Raw genomic sequence first — 17,150 nt, forward strand, 5'->3', positions numbered from 1 at the left:
TGGTCATACGCCTTTTGACAAATACAGGCACATACTGGCTGATGTGGTTAATTGATTCTTTTCAGAAATGTGAGTTTAGATGTTCCTATTGGGGTTTAGTTATAATGTATAAACAGTGTCAGCAGAAGACAATGGTTGTCAGGCCAAGTACTATATAAAATATGCCCATGTACACGACATTTTCATATATGTGTTCATATATGCAAGCTATATATGTACATATGTACATGTATACAGGTGTGTGTGTGTGTGTGTGTGTGTGTGTGTGTGTGTATATCATTTTATCTTTTTTTTTTTGGTTGTCCAAACTCTCCATGACCTCATTTGGGGTTTTCTTGGCAGAGATATTGCAGTGGTTTGCCATTTCCTTCTCCAGCTCATTTTACAGATGAGGAAACTAAGGCAAATAGGGCTGCTCATGGCCACACAGCTAGTAAGATGTATATATACAAAGAGCTTGGGCTTTGAGTCTGAATAAAGCTGTATACACATCTCTACGATATCTTACATACATACAAAATATTCATTTAGGATAAAAAGAGTTGGAATAAATAATTCTAGCACCTAAAAGAAATGTTTTTGGCAGTGTAAATTATCCAGCACAATCTACCTAGTGCTTTTCTGGGTCTTAGGATCAGCCATCACTTAGAATTTGCTTCTGGGATTCCTATAATGCAGTATACCTACTAAAGGGCTGGGATATTTTGTTTGTCTTAGGGAGGTTAAGGGATGTGGGTATCAACACTGAGTGACTGCCAACTCATGTTTGATCATCCTCAGAGTTTGTATGTATAATGGAAGGAAAGGAAACCACAAAAATGTTTTTCATTTTAAATCAAAAGTTATGATTTTATTTTGAATATTAATACACCAGAAAAAAATAGTTCTTTTATGTCATGAAATATGCACTTGAAAATGGTAACAATCCTGACATTGCTCTGGTTTGTTCTATTAGGCTTACATGGATGGCTGAGCATCGATTACAGACTTCCTAAAAGCCTGTGTCTTCCAGTGGTTTTCAAGAAAGCAGCTGGAAGCATCCCGTGACAGCCTGGCCCATATGAAGCAGACAGAGTCTAAGAAAGAGCAGGACCTCTTGCTAAGGCCCCTCAGCTTTTCATTAGGATTACCCCACTTTTATGTATTAGGGAAAGACCAGAGTGATACAAAGTGGGAAAACAATTTATTATAGGTATCAGCCTGCTAGTGAGGACCCCCTAGACAGCTTAGCCTGCTATCACATTTAAATAACCAATTTCTTTGAATGATACTTCAGGAGAAGCCCACTACAACGTGGTCCCTGATACCATGGATTTGGATTTACATTTATAACTATAGCATGGGGAGACCCATCTTCCTATACCTGAGCCTTGGCCCAGTAGGACGATTTTACAAACTACCAACTTTGGTATTGATGCCTCCCCCCCCCCCCACACTACAAATGTGTTTCCATTGTATCTACTTGGCTTTCTTTGATTGGAGAATACATGGTCTAATTATGCCATCCCATTAATGAACATGACAGGGAGAAATGAGAAACAAGAAACCCAGAATCTGTTTTTTTATTCTTCTCCACAAACCTTGACCATTGAAAGGCATATGGATAAGAGGAAAGCAGCATGGTGAAATCACATGGGGCTTGAGGTTCCTCACCAGCCTTTGTATGGATGCACATCATCTTGCCATCTGACCTATGAGTTCTACCTTATGCCCCAAGTGCACTCATCATCTGGAGTATGTTCCAAGTGGTATCTCAAATAATGACTTGAAAAAAAAGCATTTTGTCTGCTTCGATGCTGCCATTTCCTTAGAGTCACTGGCCTCCATTTAGAAAGACTGCTGACTCAACTACCTGTGGCCTATGTTACCCAGTGTCAATTGTCTGCCATATATAAAGAACTTCGTTCACATTCTCAGCCCTTATCCTCACTTAGGTTCCTATACGTGGGGAAGTCCAGAACCAGCAGTTCTTAACTGGTCTTGCTTTTAAATGGATATTTTGGCCTGAAGTACAAGTTGGACAGCAACATACACTCTAAAGAGCAGACGGATGGCCTCTAGGCTGTAGACAGTAACTGGCTCACAGCATTAATGCAGGCAGTACCTTTTGGTCCAGAATGACAATCATATTCAGCATCACAAACAGAAAGAAAGCTGAGAAGTCATTTCTCCCCCCTCACTGAAAAGCTATGCATTGTCATCAAGGCATTCTGACGTAAGAATTCTCATCAAGGTCGAGATCTTTTCAGTGAGATGGTGTCCCAGCATCTCCATTCCACAGGAAGAAGGCTCTCAAGGTAGAAAGGCAGACCTGGGTCATGTCTCTACAGCTCTGGCATTATTTACTCTTTTCAGCCAAGTGAATGAATGGCTGATAAGGATCACCTCACAAATGAGCCAACCAATTCTCTAGAAGTAAACTGGTTAATTGGATGGGAAAAGAATGCTTACATTTACTTTGTGGCTGACTTGTGATATACCTCTGGTCTCTGGCCAGAAGGAGATAAGTACATAGCCCTCCGTCCACTGGCTTTTATCTTGTTAATTTTATCTTGTTAATTTAGTAGCCTGGGACAAAGGATCAGCCTGTGAGATTGTTTCTTCTACAGTGTGAGTGACTCTTCCAGTACCTTCGCTCCCCTCATGTAATAAATACGGTTTTATTTTGTCACAGAGATCCATCTAGTTTCTTAGTGAAACTCTATTGGTTCACTCCCTGAAAATGCTCTCCTAGGAAAATAGTCAATTTTACGTTCGATCCCAGGAGACTCTCCTCTAATGAAGTATCTGACTCTTGGTCAAAGTCTATCCTAAGTGAAGTGGAGAATTGAGATATCTAGATAATTCTGATCTTTCATTCCTTTTCCCTCCCCATTCCTCCTCCCTCTAGAGGGAGGGAAAAGGGAATTCTCCCCCCAAATATCTAGATAAGGCAACAGAATTATCAGAATAACTAGCTCAATTCTGTGTGATGTTGTTGCTACTGACTTGACATTGGAAGCAAACATCTGTAGGAGGTGCCATCTTTCTCTACTCTGTTAGAGAACAAATAATTCAGTGGAAACTTTTTCTGTGGCCTTGTTGACTTCAGACGATGTTCAGCAATTGGAACACTGGGTTTTCCTGGGATAGTACTCTGTGTCTCTTTCTTTGCGGATGCTTTCTTCATACTGGGTTATCAGACTAGAATGCAATGAAAAAACTTCAATAGAAAGAGAATCTATTGCAGCATAGTGGGGCATCTACAAAAACATGCCTGCCCAAGGCTTTCTGGAATGTCAACTTAGAGCAGAATTATTAAGATGGCAGTCAATTCTCTGGTAGGTTTGGGGGATTTTCCTATGGATTGTATAATCCAGTTAACAACATTGTAAAATATTGTACTACCACATGAAATGATGGAACCTGCAGTATTAGAATCTGAGTAAAAAGGAAGTGGGTTGTTTTTGATGCTAAATATCGGTGATCCACTTCAAGATATGTAGCCCATTTAAAAATTATTTGTTGAACATGGAACAATAAAAAAAAGAATTCAAAATAACTTCAAATGAATATGAATGCTACTCCACACTCTAGGAAAAGCCAGCCTGGAAACCTCCTAATCTTTCTAGGAAATGCCAGCCTGGAAACCTCCTAATCTTTCACTGATTTTGACCTAGGATCAAATCATTAGTGATATAAGACATGGAATTAAGCATATGTTTTGACAGCAAACTGCTCATCAGTCCTTCAATGAAAGCAAAATCAGCTTTCATTTTGTACCCTTTCGCCTACACACCCTTCTTTTCATTAATTTGCCTATACTAAGTTATTGTTGACTTTTTTTTTTGGGGGGAAGGCTTATTGCACAATGTTTAATAACTCCCAAAGCTGAAGATAACACTGCTCACACATTTTATAAAAATCTATTTTTTTTCCCATTACAATTCTATCATTTCGGCTCATGGTAGTTGCATTGTAAACAAACATCACATTCATCTAGCTATTGTTTTTTTACATGTGCCAATGATGCTGAAACATCATAAAATACTCAGAATAATTTTACACAAGGTAACACTCCCTAGCCCCATATTCTTATAACTTTGACTCCTTGCTAATTGGTAAAAACCATTCACACCGAATGGAATGTAACTTTATTCTTTTTTTTTTAAATTCCACACACACAAAAAGCCCTTGTCATCTTTGACCAGAAAACCAGAGCAGCTCCATTCCATGAATGACAGCACAATTAAAGCTAAAATAATACAAAAATAATTTGAAAAAATCCCTTGTACTGTACATTGTCAAATAAAGCAAGAAAGATAAATGACAATCTTTTCTAACAGCCAGAAAAATGTGTGTCTACTCGGTTGGGCTTTGCAGTTCAGTTCTGTGTAACCCACACGGTGTGCATATGCGTGTGGTCAGATGTATATAGTCTATGGAGATTAGAAGCCCCTAACCTGTTTATCTAGTTCTTCTAATTTTTAAGCTACTTGACGGATACAGTTTGAGTACTATGGCATCACATGAAACAATGACTTTACATGATTGCTTCTTTGAAATACTAAGAACTCGTACACATTTATTTGGCTTGTAAAGGACTGAAATATTACAGAGAATGTAATCTAACTTTGCCTTTAAAGAATATGGCTCTTAAGAACGGATTCTCTGATCAGTTCTGATCCAGAGTGAATGACCTTGTTTGACTTCTGAAGCTAACTTGTACGGGGTCAATGGGCCAATTTTTTTTTTTAAATGGGTTTCAAAACTTGAAGGGCCTTGGATTTTCAACTGTCATGGCCAAATGCGTTCCCTTGTATTTGCTCCACTTGACCAGAAGAGGGCACTTTAAACACCTCTACACTGCTGGAAAAGCAGGTGTGGCAGGTGCAGAAACACAGTGTTAACTCAATACTGCATGGAGTTCTGCAGTTATTTATTTTTCTTGAAAGTCACAAAAAATATAAAATGTGTACCATATCACAGGTTTTTACATTGAAAGCTGTGTGTGCGTGTATGTGTGTGCATGAGTATGTGTGAATATATAGGGAGGAATATACATATTGCCTGTATTTATGGAATCTTGTTTTAGCTTGTCTTCCTCTTTCCTAGGATCCCTCTCTCCTGCCCCTCCCTCAGTGGAAGTGAATATTTTCTAGCCAGTAGGATTAATTTTCATATTATTTGGTTGTGGTTTTGCCTTTTTCTTCTTTTTTTTTTTAAAGTCCCTTTGCCCCTCCCCTCCCAAGGTTCTTTTTAAAAAAGTCTCAGGTAAGAGAACAAAGATGAATCTCTTTTATCCTATGCAATAATAGAAATCACTGGACTTCCATCGGAAATGCACTTGGACAAATTCTCTCTCATTTGGAACTAGGCAGTCATGTTTTGTTCCTCGTTTTAAAAACCTGGTCAAAGTATCACACCCCGGCTGGTTTTTGCATACTCACTAGCCAAAGGGCTGCACACAATTTCAAGATTGCAGTGGGAAACATCAAACTTTTCTCTTACTCATCGAGTCATGGCTCATGACCACTTAAAGAAACCTTCTAGATACCTTTTGTATTTAGCCTAACACTGCCAGCCTTTCCCAGGGAAAGTTTTCCATTTCTGCCAAAGCGCTGGTTCTATAGGCACACCCCCTGCACATCCACCATTTTTGTCTTTTTCTTGTTGGCTCCAGTTTAGTGTCGAAAAAGATTAGAAAGCATATAGAAATACTTTTTTTGTTTTGTTTTGTTTTTAGTAAAAGTCTTCTGTCCTTAGGGAAATATGACACTTATTAAATATTTTTTTTTCATAAAATTTGTTAATAACCTTCATTTGCCTTTTCTTTCTTTCTTTCTTTCATTTTTTCTCCTAGAGTTGACAGGTACGAGAGGGATGGTGTCTCAGCAGCAGTCCTTTGAGATGGAGTTGAACTCAGTGAGTCCTCACCATAAAAGGATCATAAACTTACTGGGTTAGATCAACCTAGTTACCCCTAAGCTGCCAAGTTTTGTTTTTAATTATTATTATTATTTTTAGCTGCACCATATATATGATTCCTTGTGCCATTTTCTTTTGTCTAGTTTTTTTTTCTTGGTGACCCTGAGCTATGGCTTCCTTCTCAGTTCCAACACTATTCAGCCTTCCTGATTTTCCTCATTTTGCCGATGTAGGCCTCGAAGAAAAAATGACAGAAGAGCACAAAGTAGCTGAGGTACATGAGTGAGGACAAGATGATGTTCTGAACGTGAGAGTGGCACTGGTCTTGCTGCATCCAGGAGAAGACTAGATAGTTAATTACACAACCCATCACCATTTGTGTGATCTGGGACAAGGTGATGAACATGGCGAACTTTCGCGAGACCCGGAAGCCCGCCGCCCTCAAGGCGTAGTAGGAGTACATTACTGCATGCACTCCATAGTTCATGGTCATGAACCAACCACCTCCGGCAACCATGTCCTTGTAAGAGTACCAAGAATACAGCAGCACAGTGATATGGTGATACCAATGCAGGAAGATGAGTTTCTGTTTTCGAAGAATAATGAATATTGTATCTCCTGAAAGAAAAAGAAAAAGACACATGAGTGCATGAGCATGAGAACAGCTTTATGGTTCAACTGAAGCCTCCTTTGAACACGTGACAGCCGTATTGATTTTGAACCGGGAGAGGATCTTAGAGGTCATCCAGTCCAAGGTGGTGCAGTGGATAGAATGCTGGACTTTGAGTCAGGAAGACTTGGGTTCAGACCCCACCTCAGATACTTACTAGCTGTGTGACCTTGGGCAGTCACAACTTCTCAGTGTCAGCCTCCCATAATCAAACGGGAGGAAAATTAGCATCTATATTACCAGGTTGTGAGGATCAAATGATATAATACATGTGAAATGTTTTGTAAATCTTAGGATGCCATATAAATGACAGATATTGTCAACATCATCGTCATTATCAATGAAGATACATGTTTAGAGAAACTAAGCAACTTGCCCAAGGTGACTTAGCTTGTATAGCAAGTTAACATTGGAAGCCAGAACCACAATCTAGATCTTCAAACTCTCAGTTCAGTGTACTTCCTATTATACCATGCTATCTCCTAGGTGGCAGTGTGGATAGAATGCTGGGCCTCAAGTCAAGCGTGACCATGGAAAAGTCACTTAACCTCTGCTTGTGTCAGTTTCTTCAACTGTACAATGTGGATAAGACAGAACCAGGTTGTTGTGAGAATCAAATGAGATATTTGTAAAAGGCACATATTAGGTGCTTAATAAATCTTTGTTTCCTTCTCTCCTCCCTCTCTTCCTTCCTTTCTTTCCTTCCTTCTTCCCTCCCAGTCTCCACACTCCCAACACTGACTTCATGCTAGGAATACAGTTGCTAATTGCCAAAGGGGTTGCCAAACATTGGTGAATCTACGTTGAAAAGTGAGGTGGCTTAATTAAAATGATCCGTAAAGTCTATTCCAGCTCTAATATCCAATGATTTGCCTAGAAGTGGTAAGCAGTCATATGAATGCGTGTGGCATGGTGGCTCTGTTGGATTTCCTCAAAAGAAACCTCAATATGTTCCTCAAGGAAAAAATCCATTGTTCCTGCTACTGAGAATTCCGAAACAGGAATTATACTCTAAGATCTGAAGTGAATCTTTGAAAACTTTATGGTATAGCAAAATAAGAATTATGCTGGAAGTCAGAAGTTCTGGATTTGAATTCTGATTCAGCCATTAGCAACCCTAGTCCTGTGATTTCCTTTCTTTGGAACTCAGTTTCCTTTTCTATAGAATGAGGATGTTGAATTGAAGTATATCTAAAGTTCCTTCTAGCTTCTGGTTTTAATTTTCTGTGAAGCTAGGCAGGGAATTTTGGCACCATGGTATATTTGTGGGAAAAATAAAAAAGATATAATAATATCTTATTATAATATATTAAGATATTACATATAAAATGAAATAATACATAAATAATATATATTATTTATATTATATTATAATATATTATACTATGTATTATAAATATCATTCATATTATAAATAAATAATAAATTCATATTATAAAGAAATAATATGATAAAAACCAAAAGATAAAATTTCATGATCATAATAATCTTTCATTCTAGGAAGTATTTTTCATCTCTGTCAAAGGGAATTTCAAAAATAGATACACATACACATATCACATCAGATCAAGAAAGTCCCTCTAAAGGGAAACCCTATAAGAGCATTTAGGAGTATAGCTATACTTTGAGTAGTGTAGAACCAAAATACAGTATCACTAGAATCAGAAAGTTCTGCATGAATTTTGGCTGGACTGCAACAGGAAATTCAACTTCGGTTGGCCCCCATGCTCAGATATTATTATTTATTATCTTTATTATTATTATTATGGCTGTTGTTCCTACATCACTGTATTTCTCACCATCATTGTCTCTGAGAAACTCAGACACATTCTGCAGCTTTTGTGGTGTAAGCCCTTGGAAATCCAAACTTTGTCTGCTTCTACAGAAGGGAAACAGAAGCCCTTACTTTCTGTGCTCATAGACCATCAAGCTTCCATGGGCAAAACTGGCTAGAGCAAAGCTGAGTCAGAGTTAAAAAAAACCCAAAACAATGGTGAACTCAACTTTGAGCGATGGGCCTCACTCACAACAGATGTTTCCAAGTTTTCACAAAACTTAGTCTCAGCATATTTGTAGTGCAATTCAAACAGTAGGCAACCAGTAGATTTGGGCACACAAAACAAGGTTTCTTCCTTTCACTTGTTCTGATAAACTATAACTCTGTAATTCACTGAAATGAGCTCATTGTTTTACGGCTGAAAGAGAAAGCCTTTCTTGCTCTGAAGGATATTTAGTAAAAGCTGCAGGCACAAGGCTTTTTGGGGGAAATGTGGCCCTAGAAATTAATATGGGAGAGTGGCTGAATTCTTTTTTTTTTCCCTTCTAAATAAATGATCTTCTTTCCGATGAAAGAAACAAGGTAATTTATAAAGTGGGCACAAAATCTTGGATTAAGGAAAATACTACCTTTGAAGATCTAAAAAGAATAAATATCCCAAATAATTCAAATTGAGGAACTTTTTGTTGAAAAAGAGAGTCTGAAAGTTGACAAAAGGAAAGTTAGCATAAAAATTTAACTTAAATATCTCTCATGAGAGAAATATTCCTATCTTTTAGAAGATAGGCCTGGGGTCTTGAGAACAGCATGGCACAGCAGACAGGGATTTGGAGTCAGAGTTGGAAACCTGGCTTTGCCATTTACTGCTTGTCTTTTCTACAAAGCAAGCAGGCAGGATGCTATGACCCCTAAAGTTTCCTTACATCTCTCATATCTATGATCCTAGGAACAATTTTATTTTCTATAACACAACCAGTTTCCTTCTCCTCCATTTTTGAATCACCAGTTTGCATCTGGAAGGAAATCAAAGAATTCTAGAATTTGAAAATTGGAAAGTACTTTTAGCTGCCATCTTGTCTAACCCTTACACAAAAACACCAGTCCTCAAATTATGCTCTGAGGGTCCCAAGGTCCTGAGGGACCCCTAGGGGTCTAGAAAATAAAAGTTCTTTTCATGAAAATGCTAAGATATTATTTGCCTATTAAAATACTCTTCTCTTTTCTAACTACAGATCTTTGAAAGGCTGGATTATCTTTCTAGACTTCAATCAAAACAATCTATTACAACAGACTGAGTGCAGAAGCAGAGAGGAGAATACAGTGGTCTGACAATATTAAAGATATTTCACAAAAAAATATCTAAAACAATGCTACTCTTCTCACTAAATATTTTGTTTTGAAAAATATAATTAACAGGTTAGCATTTTGTTTGTTATTGTTATTTTTAAATGAATGAGTGAATATTTAAAAATTATGTTTTAATCTTTAATACATTAAATATTGATGGAGATAACCCACATAAATATAAGGTTTTTGGGGTCCTTGATAATTTTCAACAATGCCAAAAAGTTTGAAAACTACTATACTATAACACACCTAACAAAAACTTTGTGTATTATTGATAATAATAAGATTTTGAGCTGAGAGGCCTTATATAACATCTAGTCTATTTCCTACATTTTCAATGAAGTCTCAGAGAGATGAAATGATTTGTCAGAGGTCCTATAGACAGTAAATGGCAAAGGCAGGATTTAAACCATACCTGTACTCCAAATCTTAAAAGCTTTTTTCTCTGCCCTACTATCCCTCCAAGTACCCGGGAAGAGTTTCAGGGAAAGGGGTCTTGTCTTAATAGGCTACCAGGATAACTAAAAAAAAAAAACCACTATAAATAACAACTGTGAAGCTCCATGACAATTTGTGACTCTTCATAGTACTGCCACGTAAATATGACTGTCTTAAGAGGTGTATGGACTTCAGTCTTCTTGTGTTCAGAAAAAGAATACTGAACACACTTCAACACTGTCATTTAACTGTGAAGAGCTCTGTTCCCTGATCTCATAATGCAGCAAACCTCAAAACTCTACAAGGAGGACTGAACTTTACATTTAAATGGAGATTCAAGCCTATGGTGACTGTGTGCACATGGTGGTAAGTGAGGGGGAGAAGGAGAAGGAAGAAAGCTAAATGTGGTCACATGGCCCATTCTCTGGAACCTTATCTTCTTTTCCTAATGTGACATCAGATTATCATTGAGGACCAATGTATATTTTTGTACTGACTAATGAAATGCTGAGCTGAGGACTGGCTTGCATCTTGTCATCTGGCTGATGATATACTGGGGAGGTATCATCCCATAGTTGTCCTAGCAGACCATATACATGTGTATGTGTATTCATAAACTTAGAGCTCTGGGACTTCAGAGATCATGTAATCCAATTCTGTCCCTTTTTTTTTTTTAACAAATGAGGAAACTGAGGTAACAGAAGTCAAATGTTTACCAAGGTCATATAGGCAATTCCTTCTGCCAATAAAGGTTGGCATCTTTTCTGCAAAAATTCTTAAAGAATTGCTTGGGGGCACAGAGAGGTCAAGTGACTTAGTGTCCAGGGTCAGCTCCCTCTGATGTGTCAGAGAGGGAAGTAAGATCCCAAGTGTCCTGCATTCCAGAGTCAGCTCTCTCTCCATTATGTGCCATGCTATCTTACACTGGATATTTATTCTAATGTAAACACACAGACAGTTAAGTGGTAAAGTAGATAGCATACTGGGCCCAGAGTCAGGAAGACTCATCTTCCTGAATTCAAATCTGGCCTCAGGCACTTACCAGCTATGTGACCCTGGGCAAGTCACTTCACCCTGTTTGCCTCAGTTCCTCATCTGTAAAATGAGCTGGAGAAAGAAGTGGCAAATCATTCCTGAATCTCTGCCAAGAAAACCCCAAATGGGGTCACTAAAAGTAGGACACAACTGAAATGATTGAATACCACCACTACCACCACCAAAGTAAAGTTTGGCAAAGGCATTCCATGACCCCACCCCTCCTTCCTCATTAGCTTATTGTCCCCCTCCACCACCACCACACAGCCTTGCCCTTCAAGGATTATTTGGGCAGCATGTTCTCACTGCATTGATCTAAGTGAGCTTTTGTAGAGCTTGGGAATGAGGAAATTCCTGACCACTCCAGTAGCTTTGCCAAGAAAACCCCAAATGGGGTCAAAAAGAGTTGGACATAGCTGAAATGACTGAATATACATAGCAGCAGTGTTCCAAAACTTTTAGTGCAGTTTTAAGGTACTAAATATCACTGAGATTTTTTCAGGACATTCTGCATGTTTGTTTTTAAAGACTGGAACATATCAATGAATGACATCTTTGTTGTGGGCATACCACAACACCTATATTACACATGGCTTCATCTATGGCTTTTAATGATTAGTCTGCCATGTGGATTATAGCTTCCAGTTTTTAAAAAAAATCTCATTCACAAGTTCTGCAAGAGTTAAACAATGCAGGAGGAAGATGTTGCCCGAATAATCCCTGAAGGGCAAATCCATGTGATGGTGGTGGAGGGGGATAGAAAACTAACGGGGAAGGAAGGGGGATACCTTTGTCAAACCTTTACTTTGTTTAGTTGTTTCAGTCATGTCCAACTCTTCATGACTCCATTTGGAGTTTTCTTGGCAAAGATACTGGAGTGGTTTGCCACTTCCTTCTCCAGCTCATTTTACAGATGAGGAAACTGAGGCAAACAGGGTTAAGTGACTTGCCCAGGGTTACATAGCTGGTAAGTATCTGAGACTGGATTTGAACTTAGGAAGATAAGTCTTCCTTGTTCCAGGCCCAGGCACTCTATCCACTGAGCCAGCCAGCTGCCCTAATAGGATCCTAGGTATATAAGTAGAAAGGTCTCTCTAGTACAGCCCCTCTCTGTGTTGTATATATGTATGTTTGTATGTGCATGTATGTGTATATGTGTGTGTATATAGTTTTATTGCTGGCTTTAGATTTTTTATCACACTCATTTTTGGATATCCTGTCTCTGCCTTCAAATCCCCTCATTTCATAGATGAAGAAACAGGCCCAGAGACGTTAAGTTATTTACCCAAAGTCACCTGAGTAGTAACTAACAGAGATAGAAGTTGAACTCTCCCCACTATTATCACAATGACTGCTTTTTTTTTTCTTCAACTGGGCTTCTTGTCTGAAATGACTTACTATCCTTACTAACTGAATGTCTTCCTTTGAAAGATTTGGTCACTGTTCCTAAAATATGGGTTCCCAAACGAAACAATGAGGTGGCTAGATGGCATTGTAGGTGGAATACTGGGCCTAGAGTCAAGAAGGCTCATCTTCCTGAGTTCAAATCTGGCCTCAGAAACTTACTAGCTGTGTGACCTGGGCAAGTCACTTAACCCTGTTTGTCTCAGTTTCCTCATCTGTCAAATGAGTTGGAGAAGGAAATGGCAAACCACTCCAGTATCTCTGCCAAGAAGACCCCAAATGGGGTCACAAAGAGTTGGACAGGACAGAAAAATTGAATGCTGAAACTAAACAGTATTCTACATATAGTCACATCATACAGAATATAATGGGACTACCATCTCCCTTTTTCTAGATGCTGTATTTTCTTTGAATGCAGACTGAGCCAGCTTTAGTTTTATTGGAAGGAACACATCATATGACTATGGGAATGCTGCTGTCAGCATGTTGAATTCTACTGAGCTTGTGGTCTTCTAAAACCCCCAGATCCTCTTCACTGAAGTATGCCTTTTCTTTGAGCTATCACTTAAATAGCCTTTCACTGGAATTCAATTGACTTTTCACTTTTGTTTTTGACTCTGTGGAAGAGCTATGGAACTTAGATAGCCTTTCACTGGAATTCAATTGACTTTTCACTTTTGTTTTTGACTCTGTGGAAGAGCTATGGAAAACTGGATAACTGTATCACCTCAAACTGAATTTTATTTTCCCCTGCATGGGTTTAAATTGCCAAACATTCATTTCAACACATTAAAGTGGTAAAAAAAAATTGGCGGGAGGACAAAGACATTGAGTACTTCTCATCAGTTTCTAAAAGGTAAACTATCCCCTCTTACCCAACGCCTGGATTTTTGATGCCTGCAGTTGAACACTCTAGAGACCAAACTTCAGCATTCATTAATGAGCACACAGGAGTATCCAAATGAAAAGCTTATTCCCCTAATCTGAATCAAAACTCCTGAGATGAAAATATGTTTAGATGTGGAAACAGGTTTGTTTTTCATTTTTTCCTTGTTCTAATATTAGAACTGCTGCTAAAGGCCCTTAGGGGGTGGAGGCTGTATATTTTATCAGCCCCTCAAAATGTATGTTTTGACAGCATCAAATTCTGCTTTCTTTTTGACTTAACCTAGGATATTTCATTGGAATAGGGCAGAACTGTTAAATCCATGGCCTGCAGGTTGCTTGTGACCCAAACTAGATTAAAATGTAGTTCCTACCTGATTTTAATGTGTTAGTGTAACAATTAAAAAAGAAATATACAAACATGTATAGAAACATGTATTGACTTAGAAAACTAAGTCAATACGAGGTCTGCAGAGATTCGTATGTACTATGTAGCAGTATTTGAGCTTGACCCATTGGTATAGAGGAAATTCATTTTTACCAGTCTGGGTTAGTGCCTTCTCTGAAATTCATAGTCTGAGAGAGTTGGCTGGGAATACTGAGGTTACTTGTCCAGGGTCACATAGCTAGTATGTGTCAGAGGTAAGACTTGAGCCCAGCTCTTCTTGATCCGGAGGCCATTGCTCCACTCATTGGTAATGCTGTCTCTGATACATATATACTTGTGAATTCTGCATACGTTCCATGTAAACACTTGTGCTTTAGAGATATAATGATATGCAATTGTCTGGAAAAAGAGTGTGATAGACGGGCAGACAAAAGCAGAAAGGGAGAGAGAGAGAGGAGAGAGAGAGAGGAAGAGAGAGAGAGAGAAAAACAGAGAAAGAGATGGAGAGAGAGAGAAACAGAGAAAGAGATGGAGAGAGAGAGAAACAGAGAAAGAGATGGAGAGAGAGAGAGAGAGGAGAGAGAGAGAGGAAGAGAGAGAGAGAGAGAAACAGAGAAAGAGACGAGAGAGAGAGAAACAGAGAAAGAGACAGAGAGAGAGAGAGAGAGAGAGAGAGAGAGAGAGAGAGAGAGAGAGGAGAGAGAGAGGAAGAGAGAGGAGAGAGAGAGAGGAGAGAGAGAGAAACAGAGAAAGAGACAGACAGAGAGAAACAGAGAAAGACAGAGAGAGAGAAAGACAGACAGAGAGAGAGAGAGAGAGAGAGGAGAAGTACTTACCAAGCTCAGGTGCCTTGCTTAATACAAATGCATACGCCCAAAATTTGCTGACAGGTCCATTGTAAAAACTCTGGTCACAAACTGACTGCTTCAAGCCTTTGGTCATCAAAATGTACACCATATAAGCACCAGTTCGAAGAGCACCGAATATACTTCATAATAAAAAGAGAAAAGAAACACAGTTCAAGAATTACGATTTCCTTCTGACAACAATCACATATATCAAAGCATAGTGCCACTTGAAAAACCAGCCAACAATAGTGGGACCATCGTTCATGACGTACTCCAAGACCTAGGAGGAGGATCTCAAAGTACTTCACAAATGAGCTCCCAATGCTAGTTTTAGCTAGCAATGTCATAGTGCTTTAAGACATGCCAAGCACTTTACATAAATGATCACATTTGACAATTTGATCCTTCCTGATCCTTGGTCTGCCTTCTCCTTCTCCTGTGTCTTTGCACTGGCAAGGAATGATACTCATGCCTGGAATGATCTCTTTCCCCACCTCTGCCTCTGAGGACCCCTAATTTCTTTTAAGTATCATCCCCTATATGAGGCTTCTTAATTTTGCTCAGTTGTTAGTATGTCTCCCTGGCTCTGGACAAATTATCTTATCTCTTTTTTGTACATATCTAGATATGGGCATTTTGTCTTCCTAGGCTAGAATGTAAGCTCCTTGAAGGTGGGGACTGATTTACTTTCATCTTTTATGTGCCTAACAGAGTCTGCTTTTTGATTGATTGATTGATTGAGGAAAAAGAAAATATTTAGTAACATGAGTTGTCCTACTAGTGTATCTCAAAGCAGGAAAGGACTTGAAGGTTGAGACTTAAATACACATTCAAGATGCATCAAGACTAGGAAAAAAAAAGTTTGTGTGCTGAAACATTTATGGAGAGAAACCAATTTGGCTGGGGAGCTGTCTTCTCCTAAATGCGTGGAGAAGTCTTCTCACCACTTGGGGTGATGGTTGCATTTGGGTCATGCTGTGCTACGGGGAGCCAGCTTTTCATCGGTCTGAGAAATGATGTGCCAAAAGGAGAGGCCAGACCTTGCCCAGCTAATTAGTCCTCTTCTTGCTGTTAGAATCATTTTAAGATGTTCAAGTGAACACTGCTACTGCTGACCATAGCAGTCTGTCCAGGGAACAACATTAGTGGGGATTCTAGAACATTAAAAGCCCCAGGGAACAACTGCTGAATTGCACAGCCAGCCAGATGGATGCCCACTTAGGGAATGGAGGTTGGTCGTTTTGGTTTTCTTCCAATTTCAATTCTAACCAGTATAAGCTCAGCTTTCTGAAGATCATGAGGGAAAGGAATAGACATTTATTAAATACCTACTATGTGCCAGGCACTGTGCTAAGAGCTTTACAAATATTATCTCATTTGATCCTCCAATGACCCTTGGAGGTAGGAGCTATTATTATCATCCCCATTTTACAGATAAAGGAAACCAAGGTAGACAGAAGTTAAATGACTTGCCCAGGATCACACAGCTAGTTAAGTGTCTGAGCTGTATTTGAACTCAGGCTTCTTGACTCCAGGTTCAGTCCTCTATCCACTGAGTCACCTAGTTGCTTCTCAGCACAATAAATGATGGGCTATGTGTTAATTACTGCTGTACAATTAAGACGGGAACTCCTGTGCATAGCATCTTTTCCTTCAATGTCTTGTAGCATCTCATGAAATGTTTATTGGAGAATATGATCAGCATATAGTTATGAGCAATCATTCTACAGTTTAGAAAGTGCTCTCCTAATGAACAGCCCTATGAGGTAGGTAATGCGAATAATACTGAAATTCAGAGGTGAATTCCAAAATCACACCACTAAGTGTTGGTGCCCAAACGCAAACATAGGTCCTGACTTCAGGACCTTCTAAACCAGGGCTTCTTAAACTCATTTGTTGGTGTTGCATGGCCTGAGAGCGTGCACAGGGCAAAGTGCACATGCTTTGTGTTCACAACAAAGGCTGTATTAAGTTGCGCCATTTAACATTGATAGGGCTTGCCCGAAACACCTTGGATTCATTTTGTGTTTGATTGTTAATTAATTTTTGGTCATTGCGCATTTAGAAACCTTTTACTATTGCCAAAATTTTCCCAATTTGGGGTCATGACCCATCATTTAAGAAGTGCTGCACTATTCTAACCTCTTTATAAAACAGTACTATAATAATTTTAAAACACTCTGTCACTTAAAGATAGGGACTATACCAGGGAAGTTTTAAAAAAAATTGATACAGGGAAATGCTAGATGAAGAAAGTCCCACAATGTAGGTTGGCACCTTTTCTGTAACTAAGAGTCTTAGAGGGTTGCCAAGAGTCCTCAGGGTTAAATGACTCATCCAGGGTCACACAGCCAATATATGTCAGAGGTAGCTTTTCCCGATGTCCACGGCTTCCAGGCTAGTTGTTCTAGCCAGCACCAGAGTAGAAAACTGATCATTAGCTATTAAATT

General features: G+C 38.9%; 1 protein-coding gene across 1 annotated transcript in view; it reads right to left on the reverse strand.

Annotated features, from left to right (window-relative positions):
* Positions 1-4,116: 4,116 nt before the first annotated feature.
* Positions 4,117-17,150, reverse strand: part of ELOVL6 (ELOVL fatty acid elongase 6) — a 153,597-nt gene continuing 140,563 nt past the window's right edge. The window contains exons 3-4 of the mRNA XM_021001402.2: positions 14,688-14,839; positions 4,117-6,525 (exon numbers count right to left, since the gene is read on the reverse strand). Of these exons, the coding sequence (XP_020857061.1) occupies positions 6,101-6,525; positions 14,688-14,839 (577 nt within the window). The 3' untranslated portion in view covers positions 4,117-6,100. The remainder of the gene's footprint in view (positions 6,526-14,687; positions 14,840-17,150) is intronic.

The sequence above is a fragment of the Phascolarctos cinereus genome, unplaced genomic scaffold (genome assembly GCF_003287225.1).
Source record: "Phascolarctos cinereus isolate Bilbo 61053 unplaced genomic scaffold, phaCin_HiC Scaffold_9;HRSCAF=440, whole genome shotgun sequence".
NCBI lineage: Eukaryota > Metazoa > Chordata > Mammalia > Diprotodontia > Phascolarctidae > Phascolarctos > Phascolarctos cinereus.